Source organism: Xiphophorus couchianus, chromosome 9, assembly GCF_001444195.1.
Source record: "Xiphophorus couchianus chromosome 9, X_couchianus-1.0, whole genome shotgun sequence".
In the NCBI taxonomy this organism is placed as follows: Eukaryota; Metazoa; Chordata; class Actinopteri; order Cyprinodontiformes; family Poeciliidae; genus Xiphophorus; species Xiphophorus couchianus.
In genome coordinates, this window is record NC_040236.1 from 25273174 (window position 1) to 25299472 (window position 26299).

The 26299-nt window shown below is 38.3% G+C and overlaps 1 protein-coding gene across 1 annotated transcript in view; it reads right to left on the reverse strand.

Moving 5' to 3' along the window:
* Positions 1–107: 107 nt before the first annotated feature.
* Positions 108–26299, reverse strand: part of slc1a7b (solute carrier family 1 member 7b) — a 52045-nt gene continuing 25853 nt past the window's right edge. Inside the window, exons 2-11 of the mRNA XM_028028595.1 lie at positions 21883–21962; positions 18151–18366; positions 14409–14451; positions 13062–13293; positions 12886–12985; positions 9987–10220; positions 9639–9833; positions 5573–5707; positions 5353–5452; positions 108–4970 (exon numbers count right to left, since the gene is read on the reverse strand). Of these exons, the coding sequence (XP_027884396.1) occupies positions 4710–4970; positions 5353–5452; positions 5573–5707; positions 9639–9833; positions 9987–10220; positions 12886–12985; positions 13062–13293; positions 14409–14451; positions 18151–18366; positions 21883–21962 (1596 nt within the window). The 3' untranslated portion in view covers positions 108–4709. The remainder of the gene's footprint in view (positions 4971–5352; positions 5453–5572; positions 5708–9638; positions 9834–9986; positions 10221–12885; positions 12986–13061; positions 13294–14408; positions 14452–18150; positions 18367–21882; positions 21963–26299) is intronic.

A 26299-nucleotide genomic window follows, 5' to 3' on the forward strand; every position in this document is an offset into this window, starting at 1 on the left:
AAGCTAACCCATCAAAGTTAATCACATTTATCATTTTAATTCCAGATACAATTAAAATGATGAATGATCAGACTTATGCCTCATACATAACCTGGAAAACATTTAGATTTCAGCACTGATCTGAAGCCAGAACCTCTTTAATGTTACACTAAATACAGCCAATGACTTACTCCTGTGTAGAAATAAATAATGAGCTATGCATGTTCTTATTACTTTCTGTATTATGCTGTATTTTTGGATGCAATACTTCAAGCAAAAGAAAAAAAAACACCCTTATCAATATAGCTGAGGAAGAAGTTCCTGCTTCTCTTCCTTTACACCCAGCCTGTTTTCCACCAAGATATCAAATATTTCTTATCAAATTAAAATGCTTAACTAACATATAACCTTCATCATGTTGCTATGAACACAGTCACTTGCACATATTGTAGCCTTGTATCGTCACATAGAGTATTACAGTCATTCAAAAAAGCAATAAATCATTGAAAACGATGAAAAAGAAATGGCTGTCTGTTTCCTTAGAGTCAGCAGAATCTTCTGGATAACATCGCTGCAGCTTGTCCTACAAACTGAAAGTTGTTTGACGTACAATCATTTGGTCTCAATATGCACCAAGTGCCACAGTGCTCCATTTTGGGGGGGTTGTGTATGGCTGAAAGAAGGCACAGATGAATGTCAACATCACAGAAGTTAGATAACTTGATGAGGAAAACTGAAACTGTGAAATCTACTGTTGGTCATAAGACTGAAAACCTGAAAGCAGTTCGACCTTATGTGTGAGACAATCACTGAAATCTTTCATGTAGGAGAGTAATTTTCTGCTGTTTCAAGGCAAACTTCTCAAGCATTCCCTGTAATAACCCCAATCATCTCCAATACATAGACACTGTCAACAGCGACTGAACGGTAGATGCCTACATTTCTAACTTAGAGAAATTGCTTTTCCATGAAAAACAACAGTCAGTGATTTTTGTAGAAATATTTTCTAAGAGATTTCATACGCTGTTCTGACAAAGGTTTAGTTGGAGCTTCAGTATTTGTACATACTGTACTTAATGTACTAAAGAATAACATCAAAAACTGTGGCATGTGTTTCTTTAAAGAAAAGCATGTCACATCAATGAACAGTTTGGCACAGAAATGTTTGTCTTTGTTTGAAAAACATTCACACACTAATGGTACCAAGCTACCTACTAGTAGCCACAGCGGCCCTGGGCCAGTCTGATAGAGGAGAGGCTGCCAGGCACCGGCCCCACCGGGCCCTCTGACCAACACCAGCACAAACTAACAGCATGAAAAACTGGAGATTACAACATCACAATCTCAAAGATCATGCAGCAAAAACCTTGATCTCCACTGCACTACAAGCATCTGGCTGGGACATCTGGCATTGTGGACTAACTGCAGACGATGGAGAGTCGACTGATCCAGGTCATAATATGAGTTGCAGTAGTCCAATCTAGAGGTAACAAATTAATGTAAAAGATTTTCAAGATTTTTAGGAAGAATGTAAGATTTATCTTTGGTAATTTGGTGATACAAGAAAATCCTGACTACTGTGGACACTTTCTGACATTTCAAGGAACTACCTAACAACACTCAGAGACTCCTGACAGTGGAGGAGCGATGGACTGCTAAGGGAGCCAAGGAAATCAGTTTGCCTATGAAGGTGCGATCATCAAACACAATAACTTTGGTTTTGTTGTCATACCTAATAAGGTAAAGACTGTCGTCTGTAAGCCTTTTGGGTTGTTTGAATTTAACAGAATGCTATTTGGACATCGCAATGCCCCCAACACGTTTCAGTCACTAATGGAGCAAATGTTTGGGTCTCAATATTGTCGGTCTCTGTTATACTTGGATGACCTTGAGGTTCTCTCTTCCTCAGTTGCTGAACGTTTGCATCGTCTGGAAACTGTGATGAAGCCACCTGAAACAAGAGGGACTAAAAGAGAGGCTCAAAAAAAGTGGATTCTTCAGGAAAGACGTAAAATACCTAGTCTTGGTTATTTCCAGTCAGTCCATGGACTCAATTAAAATCTCTACTGTAAAGAATTAATCTTGTCCAACCAGTGGCCCAGAGCTGCAGTCCTTTCTGGGGTTTGTCAGCTACTACAGATTATTTATTGAAGGCTTTGCAAAATTGGCAGCCAAGAGCTAATAGCTGATGAAATGCAGAAGATTTAGGGTTGTCAGTGGCAACGGCAGTTAGGTTACCATTGGTCAGATGATTGTGAACAAGGCTTTGAAGAGATGCAAGTCAGGCTGGTTGGCACACCTGTTCTATTCTCTTACCACAGACTATACTTTGCGTTTGTACCATTGATCACTTGATTCACTTAATATAAACAGAGCGAGGTTGTTTTTTTGTCTCTGTCTTTCTTGCATAATCTACGTTCCATATGTTTGACTGTTAATTTCTATGCTTGGTTCTTGGCCTTCAGAAACTTTTGTGCATATGAAAAGAATGATGCAGTGGAGTGAAACCAGTCTGTGTAGGCCTGACTTTATTGTAAGTGTTTCTGTTTTTTATGTGAATTGGATATTAGCCATTAGCCATATGCACAACCCTGCTGTAGAGGCCCATCACATTCTGCCCTGATTTGTATGAAATGAATGTTCGGACATAGCAGCTGAAACTATGAATATTGCTAGTCTGATAAACGTTGAGAGCATTGTTTTCACCACTCTAGCAGGTCCACTGATCAAAAGGAAAAGAGTGGTCCACTGATTGACTTTTTCTTTTTTCCTTTCTGAAACAGCCTTGGCTGTGGACATAATCAATCCTTAATATTGGCGAAACACAGGCAGCAACTCAAATAAACAGGCACAAAAAATATATAGACAAGAGTTAGGAGTTTATTTGTGCTGTAAGAGTCTTATTTATCTTAACAGTTTTGAGACTTGGACTGTTCATTAGACAAAACAAGTGAAAGTATTATTATTATACTGGGTGTAAATGTGTGTGTTTTTTTCAGATTAATCAATGAGATCAGCCAACACGCCAACTCCTGTAAACAAAATGACTTTTCTGTCTCTATGATGTAAGTAGCAAGCAAAAAAAACAAAAACAAAACCTTTTTGTTAAGATAGCATTTGTTTAATGTTAGTCCCAAACCTTGATTGCCATGGTTGGCTTTCTGTCCAGCCTTGCACACTTGACATTGCTCCTTTTTCACCACCTCATTTCTGGAAACATTTCTTTCTCCAAATTTTTTCATGCTTATCTTCGGCAACTTCGTTGGATGTTGTGTTGTTACAGGGAGGCTGGGTAATTGTGAAAGGTGGCTGGAAATGTTCAACGTTAATAGTTCGTTGAAGAAATATCAAAAAGGTCAAATCCAAATAAAGTCCCAAGTCTTTTGCTTTGATCAAGTTTAGCCAAAAGTCATTAAATTTGTGTCTTTTTTCTTCATATATCAGTTGAAACATACAAAACAAAATCACTTCAGTTCCCATCCTTATCAGCCAAGGATCATACGAAGGCAAAACTGTTTAAGTTTACCTTTTCATCACCAAGCTTGAATGTATGTCCTTTTGCATGGATGTGGTTCTGTGAAAGTCAGAGTTTTTCCTGCAACTGACAGAAGCAGACAAAGTGTGTAATCAATCTGACGAACGCTCAAGAAAAAACTGGTCAAGGAGTTGAGCATTAAGGTGCCACAGAAGATCAAAAGTTTGTTATGGAGGAAAAAGTTGTCATTTGAGAACTTGGTTTTGGATTCTAGTACCAAGATGTCAAGTGAAAGTAACAGACTTTTGTGTGTCACAGTATTTCTGACACTCAACATTATTCACTGCAGTTCCAGGTGAGGAACAACTTATCATACACACACTTGAGCACACACACATAGACTCTACAGAATCCTTCTCTTGGTGCATTTTTCAGACAAGTGACTGGACTATCTTAACTGAATATACAATTGCATCAGTCAATATTTGACTCCGGGGCAGAGACATGTTACCTCACAATGTGCTCCAACCAATCATTGTAATTTTCTTTACGTCATTGTATTGTAAACATGTTTTCACTGTGTGAGTGGGAACGTCCCGTCGCTAAGGAATCTGTAAATTGAGAGGAACAAGAAGCGACGTCTTGTGTGAGCATGAAAACCAGTCCTGGGTCAGAAAAACAATGCTTAAACATACTGGCAATGGAGAGAAACGGCATTGCAGTCCTCTTCCTCGCAATGAAGAAATGAGAATAAGAGGTTTTTAAAACCCGACAGAGTCTGAATTAAAAAACGAAACAAAACAAAAACTATCACAGCTGGAAAACAAACTCCATTCATCACACACAGCGTGTAATTTGGGTGAAACTTATGTCAATTTATTTTCAACTAAACCATATCGGTGCCGGTGGACTAGAAGTTTTCTCCACATAAAAACTTTCCAGCCAATTTTTCCATGTTTTCCAAGGTCTGACTCTGGCCATTGTCTACTGCTCACAAATTCTGACCTTTAAGTAAAAGTACAACTTATGTCATTTCTTTTGGTGTGACCAGTGCTGCAGTATACAACAAGCTAGGTAGCTGGTTAGACAGACAGATTGCTAGCTAGCTGGATAGCTAGATAGACAGATAGGTAGATAGATAGATTTTGGTACCGCAGGATATAAAATACAATATTGATGCCTTTACCAGTTTCCTTTGCTTCTGGGCATCCATCTGTCCAAATACACCAATGTCAAATGAAATTGCACTCAGAGGCTATACATTGGTCTCAAGGCCATTCATGTCAATAGTGCAGTGTTGTTTGCTCTTCTTCAGATATCTTGGAGGAATTGGAGGTTTCTTTTTGTCTGAAATCTGCTGAACACCTTCCTCAAGCTGCATTAGTCGAGCAACATCAGGCGGGATGAGCTTGTGTTTGACTCCGGAGGAAGGCGGTCGAACGTTCCCATTGTTGTTGTGGCAGTTCATTGTGGGTGGGGGATTCACTGGGATTTTAGCCTCACAGACCAGAGGTACCTGTGGACAGAACATAAAAAAGTACTTACAAAAGACAAAACAAACAAACAAACAAAACCAAAAAACAGTTTTTGGTTCTTTTCGCTTTGATTAAACACCTCCAGAGAATTTAATGAAGTGAAAATAAAAATCCAACTGAAAAAAGTAACATTTTAAGCTGAAACTTTAAAAGCAAATTCAGCCATCAATTCTCAATAGAAATGTGATCACAAATGATCAGACTTTGACCGAATCATTGTTTGTTGAAGGATGTTTGACAAATAATTATGCTTTGCAAATTTAAAAACGTGATTTTGATCCATGTTTAAAAAAACAACACAATGTTTTTTCTCAATGAATGGTTTTAAACATAAGTATAAGCAACCAATGAATTAGAACCAACCCCATCTCCCTCTTTCATGAAATCTTTCCTGCAGATGTGTGCCATGATGCCTGTGGCCAAAGCGTCCCCCATTACATTTACCATCGTTCGGAATCTGTCCCTGCAAAGGAGACAAAGAGAAGCCGGATCAGAAATGCAGCGACCATGCAGCAAAAATGAAGCCGGTATACTCAGCCTGATGAGTTTTTAGAGAACATTAGTAAAAAGAAGCATGACCTACAGTGCCCAGTCCACTGCAATGATGAGGGTGATGTCATCAGTGGGCAATCCAACAGATGTCAACACAATTACCATGGTGACCAGTCCAGCTTGTGGTATCCCTGCTGCTCCGATGCTTGCTGCAGTCGCTGTGATGCTGGTAGAGATTTGGAAGATTAGCATTGTTCCAATGAAGGACTGAAATTAGTGACATACTGTTTGTTTATGTTCTGCTATTTCACAACAAAAGTCATCTCAAGGTAGAAACACAAATTTATATTATTCACAGCTGGGTTGTTCAAAGTGTGGGGAGTAAAACAGACAAAGTAACTGCAAACATTTAGTCAACTTCACCAAGACCATCCCAGTGACAAAATGAATAGATTTTTAGTAAGTAAAGTGAATGTGAGTAAGGAGACAGAGTCTTGACCAAGCAAAAATAATAATAAAAAAGAACAATGTAGAGTTAATCTGTGTTCTCTAATTAATGAATTAGAGAACACAGATGCTCTCTGGGGACAATCATCAAATATTTAGTCTCAGAGTTCAGTTAAAGTGTGTTAATTTTCAAAAAGTTTATTTCTTTAAGACACTGTAATTCCAACAGTTTCAATAACTGTCTTCCTTCATTTGAATAAATGTAATAGGAAATACTATAAAATATGTTAATGATCTCTCCAAGTGAGTAAAAATACAATATAGCAAATATATGATATATAGCAAAAATGTTCTTGAGGTGTGCCACATAATTACCCAGTAGAGTTTGACATGACATGGTTTATACGGACACTGAAGATCCAAACCCCTCCATTCAGAAATGTCCACCAAACTAAGAAGTGTGTTAAATAAGATGATGCAAGCTACAATGTCAAATATCTGTAAAATGTACAGGTATTAAGGAGAAGCAGCATAATTTATTTTACCAATTTGTTTTGCTTGAGAATAGTGGATTTGACAACAGCTCTGGAGTTGTTTTAAATATCGAATTCAAAGACTTTATAAGAGCTTTAAGGCACAGAATGTGAACTTCCCAGAGGCTGTGAGTTTGATCACAGCTCTTTTAAAAACACCAGAGGTCAGATATCAGGGGAATATTCCTTTTCAGTTGAATAAAACAAAAATACAGGATGCTACAGGATTAATATTAGAATAAGCCTTAGGAAAACACAATGATGGTCACACAGAAATCTTTTCAAATATATAAATGGTCGATGATTAGTCCTAAAGTGAAGATCAAATGTATGCCTTGTTATATTAGTGGCCACCATCTTATTTTTTTAAGTTAAAAGAGTCTGCAGCTTCATCACAGGAGGGGGTAATCAATGTGAAAGTTGAAATCATAAGCAATTGAAACCTTCCATTTGATAATTAGTGTTAAAATGTCTCTACACATTCAGAATGTAAAGGTTCAACCGGAGCAGGGGGTCAATAAATTACAATACAGTAAAATATATTTTTCATACCTACTTTGAAGACCTGGCATTCAGAAGTGAAAGAGCCATTCTCCATCTGATTATAATTGTAATTCTGTTAAAAACCACAGCAAGACTTCCCCCATGACCTTGGCGATCGACAATGGTAAAAACGGAGGAAATTAGAGGACGTTTTTCATAAAAATACAAAAAACAAAACCCCCCAAAACAAAGTTCTTACTGTTGCGATGTTTCAACTTTAAAATGATCCCTGATTAGAAGTTAAATTTGGCAGAAGTAGAATGGTAATTTAACAGAGTACATTGTACTGAATGTGTCTGGTCAGAGGTTCACCTGGCTGGTTGTGGACAGATCTTCAATGTAGGAAGTTCCAGGTGTGTAAGCATAAGATGTAGTTGTGGAGTAAAATGAGGAAGGCGCTAACATTGGTAGTGTGAGCATCAGCCATAGAAGAAAAGAGAAATGGAGATTCCTGGAATGTCATGGTTGCTTTGACGACTACACAGCATCTGTTAGCATATGTGAGCCTTGATTGTTTGGATGGGTACTGTCTCACCTTGAAAAGGAAAAATGCTTTCAAGTTGAAATAGTCAATAAAGCCAGAGTTGAGGCAGCGTAAAGAAATAAAACAGACATTCCACTGCTCATGATATGCTTTATGCTCAAGGTCAAAGAACTGGTTCAGATCCTTCTGTGAGATAACTGCTGAACTACATTGTTAGGTTTTAACCAAATCTGGGACTCAGGGTGGCACCTTCTATAAACCACCTTATAATGACTTTAAAACATTGGGCATTTAAACTCCCTACCAACCAAATGATAAGAGGGACCGGGTTTTGGTTGATTGGTTACAGAATTGTCAAAACTTTGAAGCTTGGGAACAGCTGGGAGCAGAGCCTAACCCAACCCTGGTAGGGCTGGAAGGGGATGGAGGGTGTGGTGGAAGTGAGCATAGGGGCTCTTTGTTAAGAGCAACGCAGCTTCAATGTGGTAACAATCAAAAGTCCTCAAATTTCGGAAGAAGTCCCAAGACAAAGTTTTAAGAAATAAAGCCCATAAACAAAGTGTAATATGAGTCACATGTGGCCCTTTCACACTTTAAGATAGAATTGAGTCGATCTTTTGCTGTTTTCATATTGTGTGTGTGTGTGTGTGTGTGCATGTGTGTGTGTTGTGAAAGACTGATGTGATGAGAGGACTTAAAGTCAGCCCACCTCTGTTACCTTTGTTTTCAAAAGCGAATTCTGAATCAGCTGACTTCTGTAGGGGTGAGCTGGCTCTGCTGGTGGAAGGAGTGATGTAGCGAAGATTCATGGTGTGTGTGACCAGAGTGTGTGTGACCAGAAAATATCACGATTTACAAGCATAAACAGGACTTCTGATGAGAAGATTACAGGTGCAGTGCTATGTATTTTCCAAGCACATAGTGCCATTTCCTAGAACAATTATATAACTATGTTAACTTCAGTTGTTAGAAAAAATGTTTTATATCAACTATGACTTCAAAGAAATTTGATTTCTTAATTTAACGCCTTGAAATTGGGCCTCTGTCTCTTTAAAAACTTCTGAAACTCCGCCTTCAGGAAGTTATCACAACATGGTTCCTCTGTTAAACCTTTAACAACATTTTTTAGCAGCGTTACACTGAGAAGTTCCTATAATGAGGTCAACAGATGTGCAATTCCACCAGGTGTTTGTTAACTGCTGCTGGCTAGTCTGAAGGAGCTGAGTGAGGGAGCCGGGGGGTGAGGGCTGCTCTGTGTGCTAGCAACTTGGGAACTGCAGCTTTTTTTTTTTTTCTCCGAAGAATTTTTGCGGCGCTAGTGGCTCGTATTTTTTCTACAGTAGGCAGACAGGAAGGAGGGTGAGGAGAGGGGGGAAGACATGCGGTAAAGGTCGTTGGGACCGGGAGTCGAACCCGCGACATCCGCGTTGAGGACTAAGGCCTCCAAACGTGGGGCGTGCTAACCCCCTGCCACCACAGCACGCCCCAGGGAACTGAAGCTTTGAGTAGGAGCTGAACCTTGAAGTTGGGGCTATATCCACCCAGGTGTTTTGCAAAGCTCAATGGTTGCCATTGGAGATAATAGGATTTCTCAAACACATGAAAGAATCAAGGGAACACTTCCCCTGGGACACAAAAGTGAGGCTGTGGAGATCCATGTTGGACCTTAGGTTGCTGTCATAAAGGCTGCAGAGATCAAGACACTTTGTTTCATAAGGGTCAGAAGAGAAAGCAGGGACTTGATACAAAGGTGGGCCGTCCTCAACCCCCTTAAAAGTACAACGTCAAGACATCAACCAAGATGTTAAGGCTAGAGGAGCAGATGGGTCTTCAAGTGGATAATAGCTAAACATGCCATCAAAAGCTGTAGTTTGTGGATCAAATCACTGACAAAATCAGTGATTTGGACAGTCAGAAAAAGAGCCTTTGTGTCAATACTGTATCTGGCTCTAAGTGTTTATGCTTTTATAAAAGCTACTGGTTGGATAACACTATGGATTCTATTTTTTATTTAATAAATTGAAAAAGGGACATTTTAATTTATTAAAGCTTTATGAAGGATTTTGCATTCTGGACCTACCATTGTTCTAAACTCCTACCAGTCACATGTAAATGTTGTTATAAAGCTGGTATGATGTAACGTCACTGACCTGATAGTGATGATCTGGCCAAAATCCAGCTCATAATTATTAACTTGTGCAATGAAGATGGCCGCCACAGCTTCATAAAGGGCAGTGCCGTCCATGTTGATGGTGGCGCCCACTGGGAGCACAAATCGGATGATGCGCCGGTCAATGTGATTGTTCTCTAAGAGGCACTTGAAGGTTATAGGCAAAGTGGCAGAACTGAAGAAGATAGAAAAGAGGTGTCATTAGAAAATTAAAAATCCCAAATCAGATTAAATCCTTTTATATAAAAAATCAAGAGGAAACCTTTTAAAAGACGACCAGAAACAAATGTAGAACATATGTCTCTAACTGTGCTACTTATTTCTTTACCTGGAGGAAGTGGCCAGGGCTATAAGCAAGGCTTGCAGGATTCCCCGGATGTAAACGATGGGGCTCTTTTTGGTGATGAAGAAGTACATGGCAGGCAGGATGAACAAGCCGTGCAACACCAAACCAAACACCACGGTGATGGCATAAAAACCCAGCTTCTTCCCCATTGCAGAGGGATCACTCATCTCCAGGATTTTACCAGCCACCAGGAAAACAATGCCGAATGGAAAGTACCTGGCAGGACGAAGTGTACACCTTTAAAATCAGCTAATTCATTTATGAGTGCAAACATTAGAACAACTAATAAGTGAAGATACGTAAATATTTAAGACCCTTTCTCACAGAGTAAGGACTATTTTACAGCCTCCACAACCACACACAGTTTAGCAAAATGTCTGGATCTGTTTATTAATGAAACCTTCAGTGTGAAGGTAATTATAATGTTTTAACTCTTATTACTTACACACTTTGGTTGTTTTGCGCAACTTTTTTCAATGCTGTTTCTCTATGACCTTGTACATTGTTGCTTTATGTTGGGATGAAGCTACAAGCTAAAGGTTGCAGCAGAACCCTAATGCCACTGCTGTGAGTGGGACATCTCATTTGTTGATTCCAAGACTATTTTGCAATTTTCTTTTTCTTCTCATTTACACACTCTAATGGCACTTTATTAGGTACACATGTTCATGTGACAATGGTAGAAATTCAATGCATTTAGGGATCTACATGTGGTGATGTTGATGTGCTGAAGTTTAAACCGATCATCAGAATCTGGAAGAATTGTCGCTTTTACCCTACAGCCAATCAGAGGAATCATCTTATTCAGGCATCCGAGCAACAAGCCCCTCCTACTTGCGGTGTTTTGGGGAAATTGTAGCCAGCGATTTTACAGAAGAGCTATGGCGACCCTGATGCCACTGCTGTGGGAGATCCAACACGTTCAAATGGCACACAATGTTTTATGAACCGTGTGAAGCTGTGAGAGCTCTGGCGGAACCAGCTGCTCTATGTCTGGAAAAAACTAAACCAAACCATCATCGTCCTACTGCTTCCTGACGACTTCATCTTTTCTGCCAGTAGTAACATTCGGCTGTTTATCTTGTGACTCGTGTGATTAGAAAAGTGTTTCCATTGCAGTTTTGTGAAATGCATTTATTTTGTTACAGCTGAAAAACCACCTCATTCTAGCGCAAAAACATTTAATTGGAAAGGAAGTTTTTTTTAAATTGCTGTTTCCAATAAGCAAATTTACTTTTGTACTTTCAGTTTGTGCAATTTTATGGGAACTGGAAGCGCAGCCGGTATGGATGAAAATCTCTGAGGAATCTTTCTGATTTCTTGCTGAATTTATGCCACAAAAAATGAAAAGCAGTTTTTAAGGAATACCAACATGCTAATAGCCACATGTGCTTAATACAGCAGTAAGTGAATATCATTAGGTTCTGCAATTCTGAACCTCATGATGCCCAACAAAGTCAGCGCATTCATTTTAACAATCATGGTTATGACTAACAAATTTAGTTCATTTGCAACATGAGAGGATGGAGATGAAGGCATTGTTTTGCAAAGACTCAACCACAGGCAATTTTCTTTTTTCCTCTTAATGGGAAGAAATGCTTTTAGGTTCAACTAAACGAACAGATGAGTCAATAAAAGGTTTTTTTTTCATATGTAGACCCGGAGCTGAATCCTCCAGCTGCATATTGTTTTTAGTGAGTGTAGCTCTGAAACACAATGCACAGCAGGTTTTTCCAGCCCGTCCCACAATGCACTGCCAAGACTCCAACACACTGCAACAATAGCAAATCGCTGTAGACCTTGGAAGACAAGGACACTCAGCAACCACTTGTAAAAGAAACACCGTCTTGCTTCTGTGTTAGCAATCTTTTGGTCGTATAGTAATATCCATCCCTTTATTTCATCTTGTTCTGAGCTTGTGTTTTACTCGTTTGCATTTTCTGCACTCTGATGAAATATGAATGAATGTATCACTGATTCATTCACTGATTCATTAAGTGTACTGAAGAAATCTTAATAGAGCTATTTTGTGCACCACCAGTTTATAAATGGATATAATGTAGCTATTCAACATAAAAAGTTTTATAATGCAATGACTTCATGGATAATGAAAAACCAGTAGAATATTTCCATTCTATGTAGCTGAATAAAATATTACCTTCTCTTCCTATTGGTCTCAGTTGCTGCTATTCAGTTTCTATTATGATGTCAGCTGTAGATGGCGCCATTGAATTCAGTTCATGTCAAGATTCATTATGAATAAAGTCCTTGATGAATTATTCACTAAAATCTGCTTAATCTTTTTCTTTGAAATTTAAACTAAACATGTTTCAATGTTCAGTTTTCTCTGTACTTTCTGTAACACAAAGCTTTAAAGCTGCAGCATGTAACTTTTATTAAAAAGGAATTTTTTTGCATATTTGTTAAAACTGTCACCTTGTCATGACAGACAGATAATCTGTGAGAATCAATCGAGCTCTTCCACTTCCTCCCTGAGATACTATCGCTTCCTGAAGAAATGCACCGTTTCAGAACCAAAACAACCAATCAGAGCCAGGGGGAGGGTCTTAGTGCTGTCAAAAACTCTAGTGAAAGCACTGCTAAAGGTGGCAGAGAAACAACTTACCATTACAGGAAAACAGTTTATCTGCCGTCATTGGTGGCCATGGTAGCTAGTCTTAGCATTCATGGCACAGAGCTAGGAGGTGCTAAGACCCGCCTCCTAGCTCTGATTGGTTGTTTCTAGTTAGAACTGGGAGCACTGGGACAAGGCAGAGGAGCTGTCTCATAATAAACTGAACATGTAAACAAATATGTAACAACTTCAACAGAACTTCTACTTATATGTACTGTATGTATAAGTATCATTAAAGGTCCTCACCATATGACAATGGCCACAATTCTAAGAACCGCTTCATTGAGACTTTGGCAGAAGTTGACCAAGGCGCTTCCATTGGGGCCCATTCTTCCTAACATGATGCCTGTCAAAACAACAGGATGTCAAAAGCACATCATTCTGAAACGGTTCCAAATTCCAAACACAGTTGGAACACGTACCCATGGTGGCCGAGAAGATAACGATCCCGAGGACGTTCATTCCGTCACTCGTTCCTTCACGAGTGCGCACCAGCACGTCCGGAGGCGGGGTGAGGTCAAGAGCAAAGTTCTGGATGTCGCTGCCGTTATCGTCCTGGATGCCGTAGATGAGCGGCCGCCGCGTGGTGGACTCTGACTGGGCCTGACTCACCGTCGGCTTCGGCTTCATGATGAGCTGGCTCCGTGTTTGGTACTGTTGTCAGGGGAGACAGTGACATGTTTCATGAGGTTGAATAAATTGTGTTAAGATTTTTTTGAACCAGAACTTACAAATGGATTTCTGGGACATTTTCTGAAGCATTCCAACTGGAATGAACTGGAAACTAAGATGATATTTTGACAAACAGCTGAATTAAAAACATTGCTTTTCAACAGAGGTTGTAAGCAGAGCTTTAGTTTGAGCCTCTCCTTAAGAATCTTAGAAGATTTACTTCAAACCACCACAGGTCTAAAGGTAATGTAAGGTGCCTCCTATGAATGATAGCAGATCCAATAATGCATATTCAGCACATATAAAAGAAGCCCTTTGATGACATGTAAAAGTTACAGTTACACCCAGTTTTGCCAGATTTGCTAACTAATAAACATAAATGTATTTCTATAATGTATGCAATACTTAGATTAGCAGATGATTACTAAAGCAGAACACTAGAACAAATTAAGCAAGTAAGGAAATATTAGTTAGCAATGAAATTCTTCATTAAACAACAAAAACATAAATATTGAATAAAATATTTTTCAAACCTTGACCTCACTACTTAAATGGTGCTAGGTAAAGCTATGGACAGCCTGGACACATTTTCATATGATATTACTGTAATGGACTGATGATGTGCCTCTTGCCTATTGACCTTTAGACTCAGGCATGTATGACTGGATGTAACCTGGTTGTTTTATCCAAGAATTTGCTGTTTTATCCCCATCAGTATTTAAAATTCCTGTTATAAGTCACCCTTCAGTGTTTCATATTCCAGTTTTATTCCCTTTTAATCCCATATATTTCTATTAACTTTGCTAAACTCCTGTTAATTTCTATGGTTTTATGTTTCCAACTTGGAAATGTCCTAAAATCTTCCAACCTCTAGTTTTACCAGGTTGATTTGTTGTATTTCACCTCTTCTGTTATTATGTATTAAAGCCATGTTCAGTCTGACTTTATCAGTTTGTCACATACTTATGAAGTTTTCTTTCCAATAGTTAGTTATTGTTAATGTATTTATTTAAACTAAAAAAAATAAATAAATCTACAATTGACAGAGGAACATTTATACCTGTCCTGTACCTTTAAAGAACTCTGTTGGATCTTACCTGCTGAAAAGTGGCCTGGACCAGATTTGATGGGAACATATTTCTATAAAGAAAGAAAAAGAAGGAAAGATGTAAAAAACAAACAAACAAACAAACAAAAAAACCCAACCATAAAGCAACTTGGTTCTTTCTGTAGTGAAGTTTTATTATGTTAATCTTTTTTGGGGTTTACAATTATGGCTACATTTTTGTGCTCCAAAATTTTATGCACATGAAACTTCAATGAGACATATCAAGCAGATTCTTAAAGAGAAGAGTCTTTAAGTGATTTGGACAAAATAAGACAACACCGAGTTAACAACTGTGAACTTGCTCTAAGGAGACTTAATTCATCTGACAGAAAACTGATTAAAATGAACTAATTTACAAAAGGTCTCTCACTCTGTCTCCCTGGGCTAATAAAACTACACTCCACTATGTAGATTATGTTCAGCTGGTGTCAGGCAATCCAAATCACTCTTCAATAAACATTTCCTTTGGTGTTTACTTGCCTGCTGCAGCTGAAGTTGTGCAGATGAAGAACTAGAAGCTACGACTTTAGCTGAGAACATCAGAGAAAGTCTCTCCTGACTAAACTAAGCTGAGCTTAAAATATGAAGAAAACATCTAGTTTTAATGAAAAACCTCATTTGTGTTCAGTGAAAAGAGTCTCCACAGCTTACAAGGTCTGAACAAGATGGCAGTCAATGCCAGTTCCAGAGTGGAGTCAGCAGCAGTGTTGACCATGCATTTTATAAAGTTTAGTACCTCATTTAAAAACCAAAGATGTTCATAAAATACAGGCTGCTGGAAGATGATCACCTCCTGCTAATTAACTGTGGTTCTGCGAGTGGAGATAAGATGTGTTTAATAAATGATAAACATATACAGCGCTAAATTGGGACCATAAGGTTTCTTAAAAAAATGGAAACTGAAACTGAACAAAAAGATTTGAAAGGGAAAAAAAACAAACAAGCTATTTTTCAGTTTCAATTTCTTTCTGTTTTCATAAATATTTCACAGTCAACTGTTAGTTATGTCAGCTGGACTTTAGAGCAGTGGAGACATTTCATCTGTGTGGCAGACAGATGGACAAGTCTGTCAAATTACCTTCCGGAACATTTCAAATGGAGGCCTTCTCGTCCAGCATCGGTCAGATATTCCCATGAACAAACTTCTAAACCTCAGGGATGGACAGGCCAACATCAAATTCAACCCTAAATATTAAGAATGTCACTTAAGCTTGTGTGAGTTTGAAGGCAGAGAAGTGAATAATTTTGTCGCTGCAGTGAATATTCATTTCCTTTTATCAATTTTCTTAAATGAAACAGGTTGTTATAAGTGTTGCGTTTATCAGTATATACAAGGTGCTAATTTTCTTTAATTGTCATCATGTGTGCATCAAACATAATTACATGCATAGTGAGTGACCAGTATTTCTTCTGTTAATTCAAAAGAATCCTATTAGAAACAAACTGGTTTTTATTGCCAAGAGTAACCCAAAATATGATCTCATGCTCCATCAACATGCAGCTCCATCTGCCTTGTGGTTTATCCATGTGTTCTTAAGCACACTGCAGATGGACAGTAATGCCCTCATGGATTTCTCCTTACATGCCTCAGACAGCCGTCCTTAATCTTTAGTGCTGTATTGATGGTGAGCTAACTCAGATTAATGTAAGACAATAAAAAAGATATTTACGGACAATCTTTGATGTGGCAACTGAAGCAATAACACAAGCAAGTACTGGCAGGGATTTAGAGTGGTTATTGAGTCGCCCATGATCCTTTGGTTAGATGATCAAATCCATATAGCTAACTCTCCTGGGGGAAGGAAGCAACTGCCTTGATCTTCTTTGTTTCTACTCCATGTCGGATGGAATTCCAACCAACACGGAAATAGTTAGAAATAGTTCGGCTGATAAAATCAGGAGAGGGGGTTGAAAACTCAGTGGACTTCCTGTTTTTCATGATGAACCATGAGTTTTTAACAGGCTCCAGATTTATTTTTGAAGCAAACTAGCATGGTTTGTTATGGTTTTAGATCATGAGTGGGGAGCAGTGGAGACGGCAGCATATCCATGAACTGGGCCGTGAGTATTCACATGTTGGTCGTCCTTGTCAGGCTGACAAAGAAAGACGAATGTAGAGGACAAAACATGCCAGAGAAACAGTGACTAACAGCAGCTAATGCTACGTGTTCTGTGAGTGGAGGCTCATTCAGCTGATGCAACTTGAACATTATTAGTTTCAAACTTTCAGGCTGTATTGAGTCAAATTTGCAACCAAAACCTGAGAAATATGCATTGAAGCTCTGAGCCTCAGTGAGGCCGACTCATTAATCTGTGAATAAACATGCAGACTTTTTTTTTTTTTAATTCAGTGGAAGTTTCCTGAGATTGGACATAGCCTGTTTGGAGATCATCTGACCCCATAGATTTCACCTTCCACAGTCATAGTTGTGCATTTTAGGATTTCTCCATGAAACAGACGGTTTAAGAACACATTTGGATCTGGGTTACAGACTCATAAGAGGCAAAAAAGAAGAAATGTTTCTTATGAGCTGCACTAAATTACAGTTACTTTTATGCAGTGAGTTGGACAAAAGCACATCTGATAGAACCAGAACATCCAGAGAAAAGACTCGTCACACCAATGCAGAAAGAGTCCAAGCTGGGATTTTACCCAAATCATCATTATTGTTTTGCTTTTGTTAAATATATATATTAGAAAAACAAACAAACAAAAAAATAAAATCAAAATGTTATTGCTGTAAGGATGCAGTGCAAAGACACAGGTAATGATGTCTGCATTTCCGCCTGTAGCCAGTTGGCTTTACAGTGTACATGTCTGAGTAACTTCATTCTAATTTTCTCTGCACTCATTTATAGATTATCTATAGATCAACATATTTGCATGTGCATGATTGTTATACATTAAATTACCTCATCACTCTTAGTTTAAGTAAACTTTATCTCTTATGGTTATTTGTATGATTAATATTTAATAGCTATTCTATTCTATTCTATTCTATTCTATTCTATTCCACTGTGCTGCTATGGAGGAATAAAAAATCTAGCATTTACTTTGTAAATTTATCACAATGTACTGAATGCTCAGATTTCTTTGGTTGAAATGATAGGAGATCAGAGCAGTTATTCTTCCTGGTTCGTTGTTCAGGTGGCTGTGGGTAGACTGGTAGGTAACTGGTGGATAAGTGCCTTGCTCAGAGGCTACCTCTACATGTCCCAGGGGAGGAAAAATGCATCAAACTGACAACTTTCTGAATTCTTCCACTGAACCTCAGTTGCCCCAATAAATAACTGTAGACATCATAACTGCAGTAGCTGCCGGAGGACTGAATCCACCAGCTCTCTAAAGCTGCGCGCTCAGACTCGTTCAATCAGTGTCCACGTTTCATCCCCTTAAACACTCATTCTGTAGGTTTCTTCCTCCGGATAAGTGGAGGCAGTCAGTCTTCCCATCAGTATCAATCTGAAGCTCAGCCTGCATGCTGCTTGAACTTAATGATTTTTGCTTTGAGAACACTGATTTGCCAAGGCTCTGACAAGCATTACTTGTCCTCTGCTTTGTGTTCCTCCTGCTGATGTGCATCAATCACACGCCACCAGCAGGGCCTGTCACCCCCGTCAGAATAATGGAACAAAAAGCGCCTCTTCGGTTCTGATGCCGTCACGGCTGCGTCTCTGCTCTCCCATCGGCCCGTGATGCCATTCTGAAGCTCAGACTGTTGGCGTCTTACCGGATTAGATCCAGCAGAGCGTCGGCAGAACTCATGATGTGCTTGCCGCTGTCCTCAGAGTCCTCCTTCTGGGCCGCCCCGCCCGGGTGGATGATGGACACCATCATGATCCCTATGATCACGGCCACAAACGTGGTCCAGAGATAATACGACACGGTGATCAGGCCGAGCCGGCTGGAGCACTTGGCATCGAGAGCCGCCAGTCCAGACATCAGGCTGCAAGAAAGAAGAGTTGGATGTTCTTTATTTGTTCATGTTACACAGGACATATAATCAAAAGTTGTTTGCTGCTGTTCAATTACATATTTTTTCTTGCTGATTTCAAACAAATTAGGTTTTTGTAAACTCCGAAAGTTTGCAGGGCTTTAGCTGTTCACAGATAAATAGGATTTGTCACAGTGCTGCTTTCATTTTGAATAACAGAACCATTTTATCTTTTCAGTTCTTTTTTAAATTTGGCATCTTTATGTAGTTTTCAGAAATACGTCCTCAATTTTGCCTTTTTATTTTCCCCACAGATAGATGGGGTGTACGTTACTGTATGTAACCGCTGTATTTATATTTATCTAATAAATTTTAAAAATGAATTGTTTACTTATGGATTTCAGTTGTGCAAAGCTCTATGTGTTGGAGTGTTTTATAAAACCTAATATTCAAATATAGACTTGTTAATAACGGTTTGGTTTTTTGTCATAAATGGAGCAATTAAATGTCAAAATAAATAAATACAAAAAAACTGCACTGCTTTTAATTAATTACTTTGTCAGGGTCAATAATTTTCTGTGACAAACTATAACATTTCACTAAATCAAACTGAGTTTGGGAGGTGGTGTGGAGGTGGAGAGTGGGCTCCCTACATCAAACCTCCATCTGAGGTTTGATTCCTGACCTCTGCTCAACGTCTTGTCTCTCCACCCTTTTCCTATGTCCTATAAAACTGGCAGAATTTTGAAAAATACAAAAATTTGCTCCACAGCTGAACTTAATCGTCTTCTAAATGATTGATTCAGGTAGTAAAGGCTCTTTCAGCTGCGTATCCCAGGATCATTTTTGTAAAAGTGACAAGTGACATTTTCAATTAATTCAGTCCTTCCTCAGATGAATGTGTAAGGTCATGCTGTCCTTGTTGACTAAAAAGTCAATAAAAATCAGAACTTGTTGTTGAGTTTTTATAATGATTTTATTTATTTTATCTTTTTTTGTGATAGGGAACAAATGACATCTGGCAGATTAAAAATATCTGCAGAGTTAAAAATGCTTGCAAGTCGTTTTCTGATTTCCTCATCAGGTTCTTTATGTTTTGGACAAAATGTTGTCACACAATGCAGCACCAGAGAGAAGGGAGCCATCTCTCAGATTTCTCCTGTCGTGATCCTGACAGATGGAGCTGCAATCAGTTTTTTTTAAAAATGTTGGTCAATGTGGTTCAGTGTTGGACTCAAACATGAAGTAGGAAACATCGGCTGATTTGCAAGGACAAGAGATCAGCTAAGGTTGTTTAGTTCTCTGATTAGGAAAAGTAAAGTTTCCTACTGGCTTCACTGTGCATCTTCACCAGTTCTATTGCTTTTGTTTTGGTGATGATTCACACATTTCACATTTTCACACTCTGGGACTCAGAACACATCTCCATCCTTAACACTATGAGGACTAGATCATCCAATAGTGTTTATACTTCTGTTTGAACATCTATATGTGGAACCTCCAGTGGTATTGAAGGCTGAACCAGACGGTGAAGGACCATAATTCTTTACCAAATATCTTGTCTGATTTCTCTAGACGTTTCCATGATGTCACTTAAGGAAGTTGCTCATAGTTCTACCTCTGATTCAAACAATCCAACTGCAAACGTTGCGTGACACATGACCTTATCCTGTTAGCTTTACAACTATGATTGGATAATCTAAAGCAGGTAAATCCTTCCATTTTTTTTTCTCTGCCTAATTTTCCTTACAAATCTGGCTCCAGTCACAGCAGTTGTGTTTCCATTACGAAATGGGCTCAAATCTTTTTCTATATTCTGCTGATGTTGAAAAAACATGATTTTGCAATTGTGGTTCTTCCTCAAGATGAATGAGGAATGAAATTAAAATCACACATGAATAAGCTCCTTCATGCAATAAGTCATTCAAATCATGGCAGCAATAGACAGTTATACAAGATATATTCATAATTCAGCCAGCCCTCATCATCTATCAGCCAATCAGAGGAGACGTTGGCCTCTTATTAAGGGGTTGGAGCGACAAGCCCCGCCTACTTGGGAGCGGCTACATATGCGGCGTTTGGGAAAAATTATAGTCAGTGATTTTACAGAAGAGTTATGGATTCTTCAACTTTTTATGTCTGGTGGAGCCAAATGCACATTGTCTGAAAAACAACAAACTGCAAACCGTGAGGAAGACTACTTCCTCTCGTCTTCTTCATCTTTTCCACCAGTAGTAACATCCAGTTGTTGATCACGTGACTCGTGTCACGTGGAAAAAATGTTTTCATTGCAGATTTGTGAAATACTATACATATTCTGATACGGCTGAAAAACCACAGCATCCTTCTGCAAAAACCTTTTATCAAAAATGTGAGTTTAAATTGAATGAATTTATTTTTGTAATTTCAATTAGCGCAAACCTACGGCTAATGGAAAAGCAGCCAGTGTGACTGAAATCTCTGCATTCACCCACTTCAGTGAATCAATAGGTTACTCATTCGGGACAAATTCACATATTAGCAGAAACCTAAAAATAAATAAGCAGATGTTTGTTTTGAAACCTCACTAACAGAAGAATGAGTTGTTGTTTTTTTTTCACTGTCTGGTTCTCACATTGCTCCAACATTCCTGCTGTGTGGGTTCACAACCTGAGCTGTATAAACATTTGACTCAAAGCGAGACTTTAACGTTTTTTCTTGGCTGAAGCGATTAGAACCATTTTTAGAATTTCCAGTGGATCTTTTTCTTGGGTTCTGTTTGGCGATTCTCTATATGAACATCTGAATCCGTATCTGACTATTAAACGCCTTGAAATGCAGACCTAGTGTTGTTGCTTTGAAAAAACTTGAATGGGAAACATTTGAAGCATCGTTGGTGATAGTAATATTAATAACAGCACACAACTCCAGCTTTTATTACTGAATGCAAAAGTTAGATTTCCTTGGACTCAAGGCTGTAATTAAGTATTTTTGCACTGAGACATGAATCACATTTCTATCAACAGAAAGGAATTGTAAACTGTGAGCTTCGATTATCATATAAAGGAGAAGGACGATTGTTGTGTTTCACAAAGAAGCAAAAGTGGTGTGTTCCTGCTTTGTTCTTGGTTTACATTATTTTTTCTGTCACGATTCAGTGGAACTTGATTCCAGTCATTGTTCCAGTCCTTTAGTCCCTGTACTGGGATCAGACCACAGAACAACAACAACTTATGTATTCAGCCAACAGGCTGCTCCTTTAATAACGTTCTTCTGTAAATAATAAAGCATTATGTTATTTGTGTGATTAGAAAAAACGGAACTTTTAGCCTTTACACAAAATGTCATATGGGACATACGATCTAAATCTGAACCATAGTGAAACCATAGTGAAAGCTTGGTGATTTTACATAAAATCCATAGAAAGTACATAAGAGTTTGTGGCACAATGTGAAAAGTTTTTCACATTGAAAAACTTTTTTTCAATGCAGCCCAGAGGTATTGATTCTGGCCATTGCAGAATTGTGACGGGGCTGTGAGTGCAGGTACCTGGACACGACAAGCGGCAAAATGAGCATCTTCAGCATCCTCATTAGGAGTTCACCAGGAAACTGGAAGTACTTCACCTCCTGCCAGGAGCAGAGCACAGGACACAGCAGGGAGAGGTTCATTAAACAATCTAATGATATTTAAGAAAAGGTCATGATTAATAATAGAGGATGATAAAATAACTTCTGAATAGTCTCTGAATGTTCCACCTTAGAAGCAACCAGAGGAATGAACAAAAATGAGGCTGGTGACATTGATTTTCCTTTTGTAGTTAAAAAAAAAAACTGGTGCACATTACAAACATGGCAACCCATTAGTAAATCTTTTGATTTTCTTATTGATCCCTTTTGCCCCAGAGACGCCCTCCTTTTTGAAGACAGTTACAATCCCCCTCCCAAAAAAGAAGGTCCTTAATTTTCTTTATGGTAAATGATCTGCATTGGATAAGTACTTTATCAATCAGATGATAATCAGGTGCCAAATGTAACTGTTTAACTCTCCCGCAGTCTCAGTGCGATGCTCAGGAACAGCGGCAGATGTCACAGTCGGCTCTCCGGGTAACTCATCGTCTCTTCAGTTCGCTAAACCACAAAAAAGCTGCTGGAAAATGGCAACCTGGGCAGAACTGCACACGCAGCAAAAAGTTCAGGCTAACTGATATGAACAGAGCAGACAAATACAAATAAAGTCTCTCTGAGAAGATCTGCCAAACAAGAATCACTTGTTAACTTACAAGCTGTTTTGATTTCTACCCCAAAAGAAGATAAGCAGGGCATTAAAGCTGATCTTTTCCGTCACAGAGGCAGATTTAATAGGTGAGGCAAATTAGAACTAACTGACAGATTAGTTGTTACAGTTGCTAAAATATTATGTCTGTCAAAAATAATATCCAGTACAACTCTTCACCATTCACCTCCTTTAAACTATGTACTCTTCCTTGATTAAGCACAGATTTGTTGTGCTCATCTTTTGATGAAATGCTTTTCATCTAAAAAATCGTGATTGCAATTTTAAAGCATCCATCCAGTTACATATAAACTTTTCAAGCATTTTAATCAGCAAATTTTTTATGTTCAATAGTTAATTATTTTCATATTCATTCCTTTATTTACTGATATGATAACTTTCTAACTTGAATGATCCTAAGCTGTAACACCATGTTACAACAGTGGTTCATTTTCATTAACATTAGTTAGAATTTGACATAAGACGATTATGATTTTTTAAAACCTGTGTTCATTTTTAGACAGTCAGACAATTATCACTAGAACATCTGACTGGTTTTAATGGATCCAAGACAGAGTTTAGTATTAGAAAAATCAAGGCAGCAAAAAAAAAAAACCTGACTTGCTCTCTCTTTTCGGCAATTTTAAGAGGTTCTGACTGGAAACTTGCAGGACATTAGAAAAAATTTAGACATTTTCTGAAGGTAACTGGAAGAAACCAGCATCCTCAACAACTATATCAAAAGTTTTGAAATGAAGTCCTGGGCAGGTTTTACCGCCTGCTAACTGACCAGCCTGTCTGTTCCAGTCTTTTGATTGTTCAGATTCTGGCTGCTTTCTGCTCAAATACAGCTTTCTATTTGCTGTTGTGGTTTGAGGCTTCAAGAATTTCTGTTCGGAGAAAAACATGAACATTCCCGGAAAATCATTTGCTATCAACTAAATAGTCTGTTTGATAAAACTTTCAAAAGCCTATAGAGTATAAGGAAGGTCAGCTGAATCAACTGATACTCAGAGACATGAGAAATGTCTTTTTCTCATTCTTACTTTATAGTTTAACCAGAATGTTCATTTTGAAAATACTGTAATTAGAATGTGTTTAATTAATGGAGTATTGAAATGAGCCAAATACAGTATGATGATAAATAATCCATAGTGTCAAACATGACCTTTTGGCTGAATAAAAGAACAGTTACAGGTTAGTTAACTAATCAATGCAAACAAATTGTAATTATAAAGTACACAGAAAGCATCCATACATGGATTTTTAAATCTTACAAGGCCTGAGGACTGACACAGCCAATCCCAGAAAGTTTAAAAAGTCAACAACAAATTATTTTGTCTTTATTTTAATGAATAAAAACCCTGTTTAACCCCTCCTGCTCTGTCTCTCTCTCTCTCTCTCTCTCTCACACACACACACACACACACGCCTGCACACACCCGTACACCTGCAGACATACACACAGTGTGATATCATCTTTCCTCCTCATATAAATACTGAATTACTGCTCACAGCAGGTAGGCCTCTATGTGTCATGACCTCCGCATCTACCCCACTTAGAAAAAAACAGACACTTGGATGACTGCCAGAGGAAAAAATCAATCAAACTGAGCATCTAGAAACCAGAGCTGACACATCTGAGCAGAACGCTGCATGACTGAGAGACGTCTGTTTCAGCTGCAGAAAAAAAGCAGGCAGGAACTCTTAACAGCCATGCAGTACTCTCTGATTATTGGTGACGCTGCTGTTAAAGGAGAGTTATTATGCAAAATCAGTTTTCTTCAATTTATTGTCATGTTATAAACCTCCATCAAGCACATATCCAGAGTGTTGCTTTGATTCTTGTCTGAGAAATCCTTGAAACTGCAGAAACAAGAACTTCACCACCACCACCTCCTGCTGAATGATCCTGCACAGTCTGCTGTCCAGGACTTCACAGAGGATGGTCAATACTAAGAATTAAATGAACTCTGACTCATATAATCCTCCCCTGATGTTTAATTGGTTCATACATCCAAAACTCCCACTGCTGTGTGTTCAGAGTAAAGCCCAGGGTCTGGGTCTCAGAGAGCTTTTTAAATCCAGCTCATAACAGAAGTACAGCAAAACTATGAAAATAGTGGTTAATGTCAAATCTCAATATCTGCAGCACTCAGTTAAAAGATGTTAAATTAAGCTAAGGTAACTAAATAAAGCATGACTCACTGTTTCAATTGATTTTTTTCCATTCAGTTCATTACGATGGTGTCAACTGACAATAAATACAGCATTAAGACACTATAGAAAAAAAGTTAATATAATACAACCATACTGCCAATTCAGTTTATTTTTGCTCTCAATCCTAATGTTATGTTTCATGTCTTTTGCTCCATGGGCCCAAACTTCCAAGTTAAAAGTAATCGGGGGCCACAAGTTTTTTTTGTTTCCAAATGAATTGCAATATTTCTGTTTTATGATCTTTAGATGTTTGGGCTTTTATTTCTGTTTGGTTTTGATCATTGCCTTGCTGTTTATTTCTGTTCAATAGTTAATACTCAGGTCGCTTGTCTGTACTAATTATTATTAGTAAGGTGTTACCACATTACCTTATTCCTTGGTGTTTAGTTTCTTAGTTTATTTTTGTGTTTTTATCTTTCTCTTTGTTTACTTTTGAGTCTTAGGTTACATCCACAAAGCAGGCAAAAGTAAGCCATATTTTTATCTACTCTTTGTGTCAGTCGGAACAGATCAACTCCAATCTTTCCACCCTCCAAAACAATCTGATTTGTACCTTTTCCAAATGGAATAGTTGTAATAAGAATAAACAATGGAGGATAAATTCCAGATGTGATTAAAGAAAGTCTCTGTGTGCAGTTATAAATCATATTTCTTTAGCTAAGTGACATCGTGAAGAAGCTTATCATTATTTGTGTCTGTGACGCTTTAAGCATAAAGTTACCTGAAAAAGAGATAATAATTTGTATCATTATCACAATATTACAGCAAAATATTGTGATAAAAGTCAAAGTCCATATTGCAAGACCTTAACCAACTCAAGATCCTTTTCAAAAAAAAAAAATTCATCTAAAGCAGTTCCAAATCTAGATATTGTATTTCAGCTTGTCTAAGCAAACAAATATTTTTTCCATATGTTTTACATTTTTCATTGAACAGCTCTTCTTATTGTCGCTATTTGTTCAGACAAGCAGGACTTGTGCTGCTACATTCTTGAAACTACAGATTCTCAGAGTTTATGTGTATTAGTGTGAGGGTTTGCAAATACGAATAGTCATGGTTGTTTCATCGGTAAGAAAATACTTTTTGATCATTTGGGTTTCCGCTGGATGTGCTAAAATACAAAATCAGGGAAAATCTGATTTTAAGTATTAAACCAACTTAAAGAAGTTGGGTAGACGGGGGAAGAGATTCCTGGATGAGACATTTTTAACCCTTGACCTCTGGAAATGTGGTAGCAGCGATACTTCAGTTGAGTCTCATGCATGGTGATTTACACGGCCTCTAAAAGGCGAGATTCTATGTTACCCATGGAGACACGGAGCATTGCTCTGACACCTCCTGCTGGTAGGAACATATGAATAATGACAAGAACTACAGTGCTGCCCCATCATGCTCCAGATACTGAGAGAAGTGATGAGCTAATCTGTGCAGAGGATTTCAAGAATGTCATGACCGCATGAACTCAAACAGG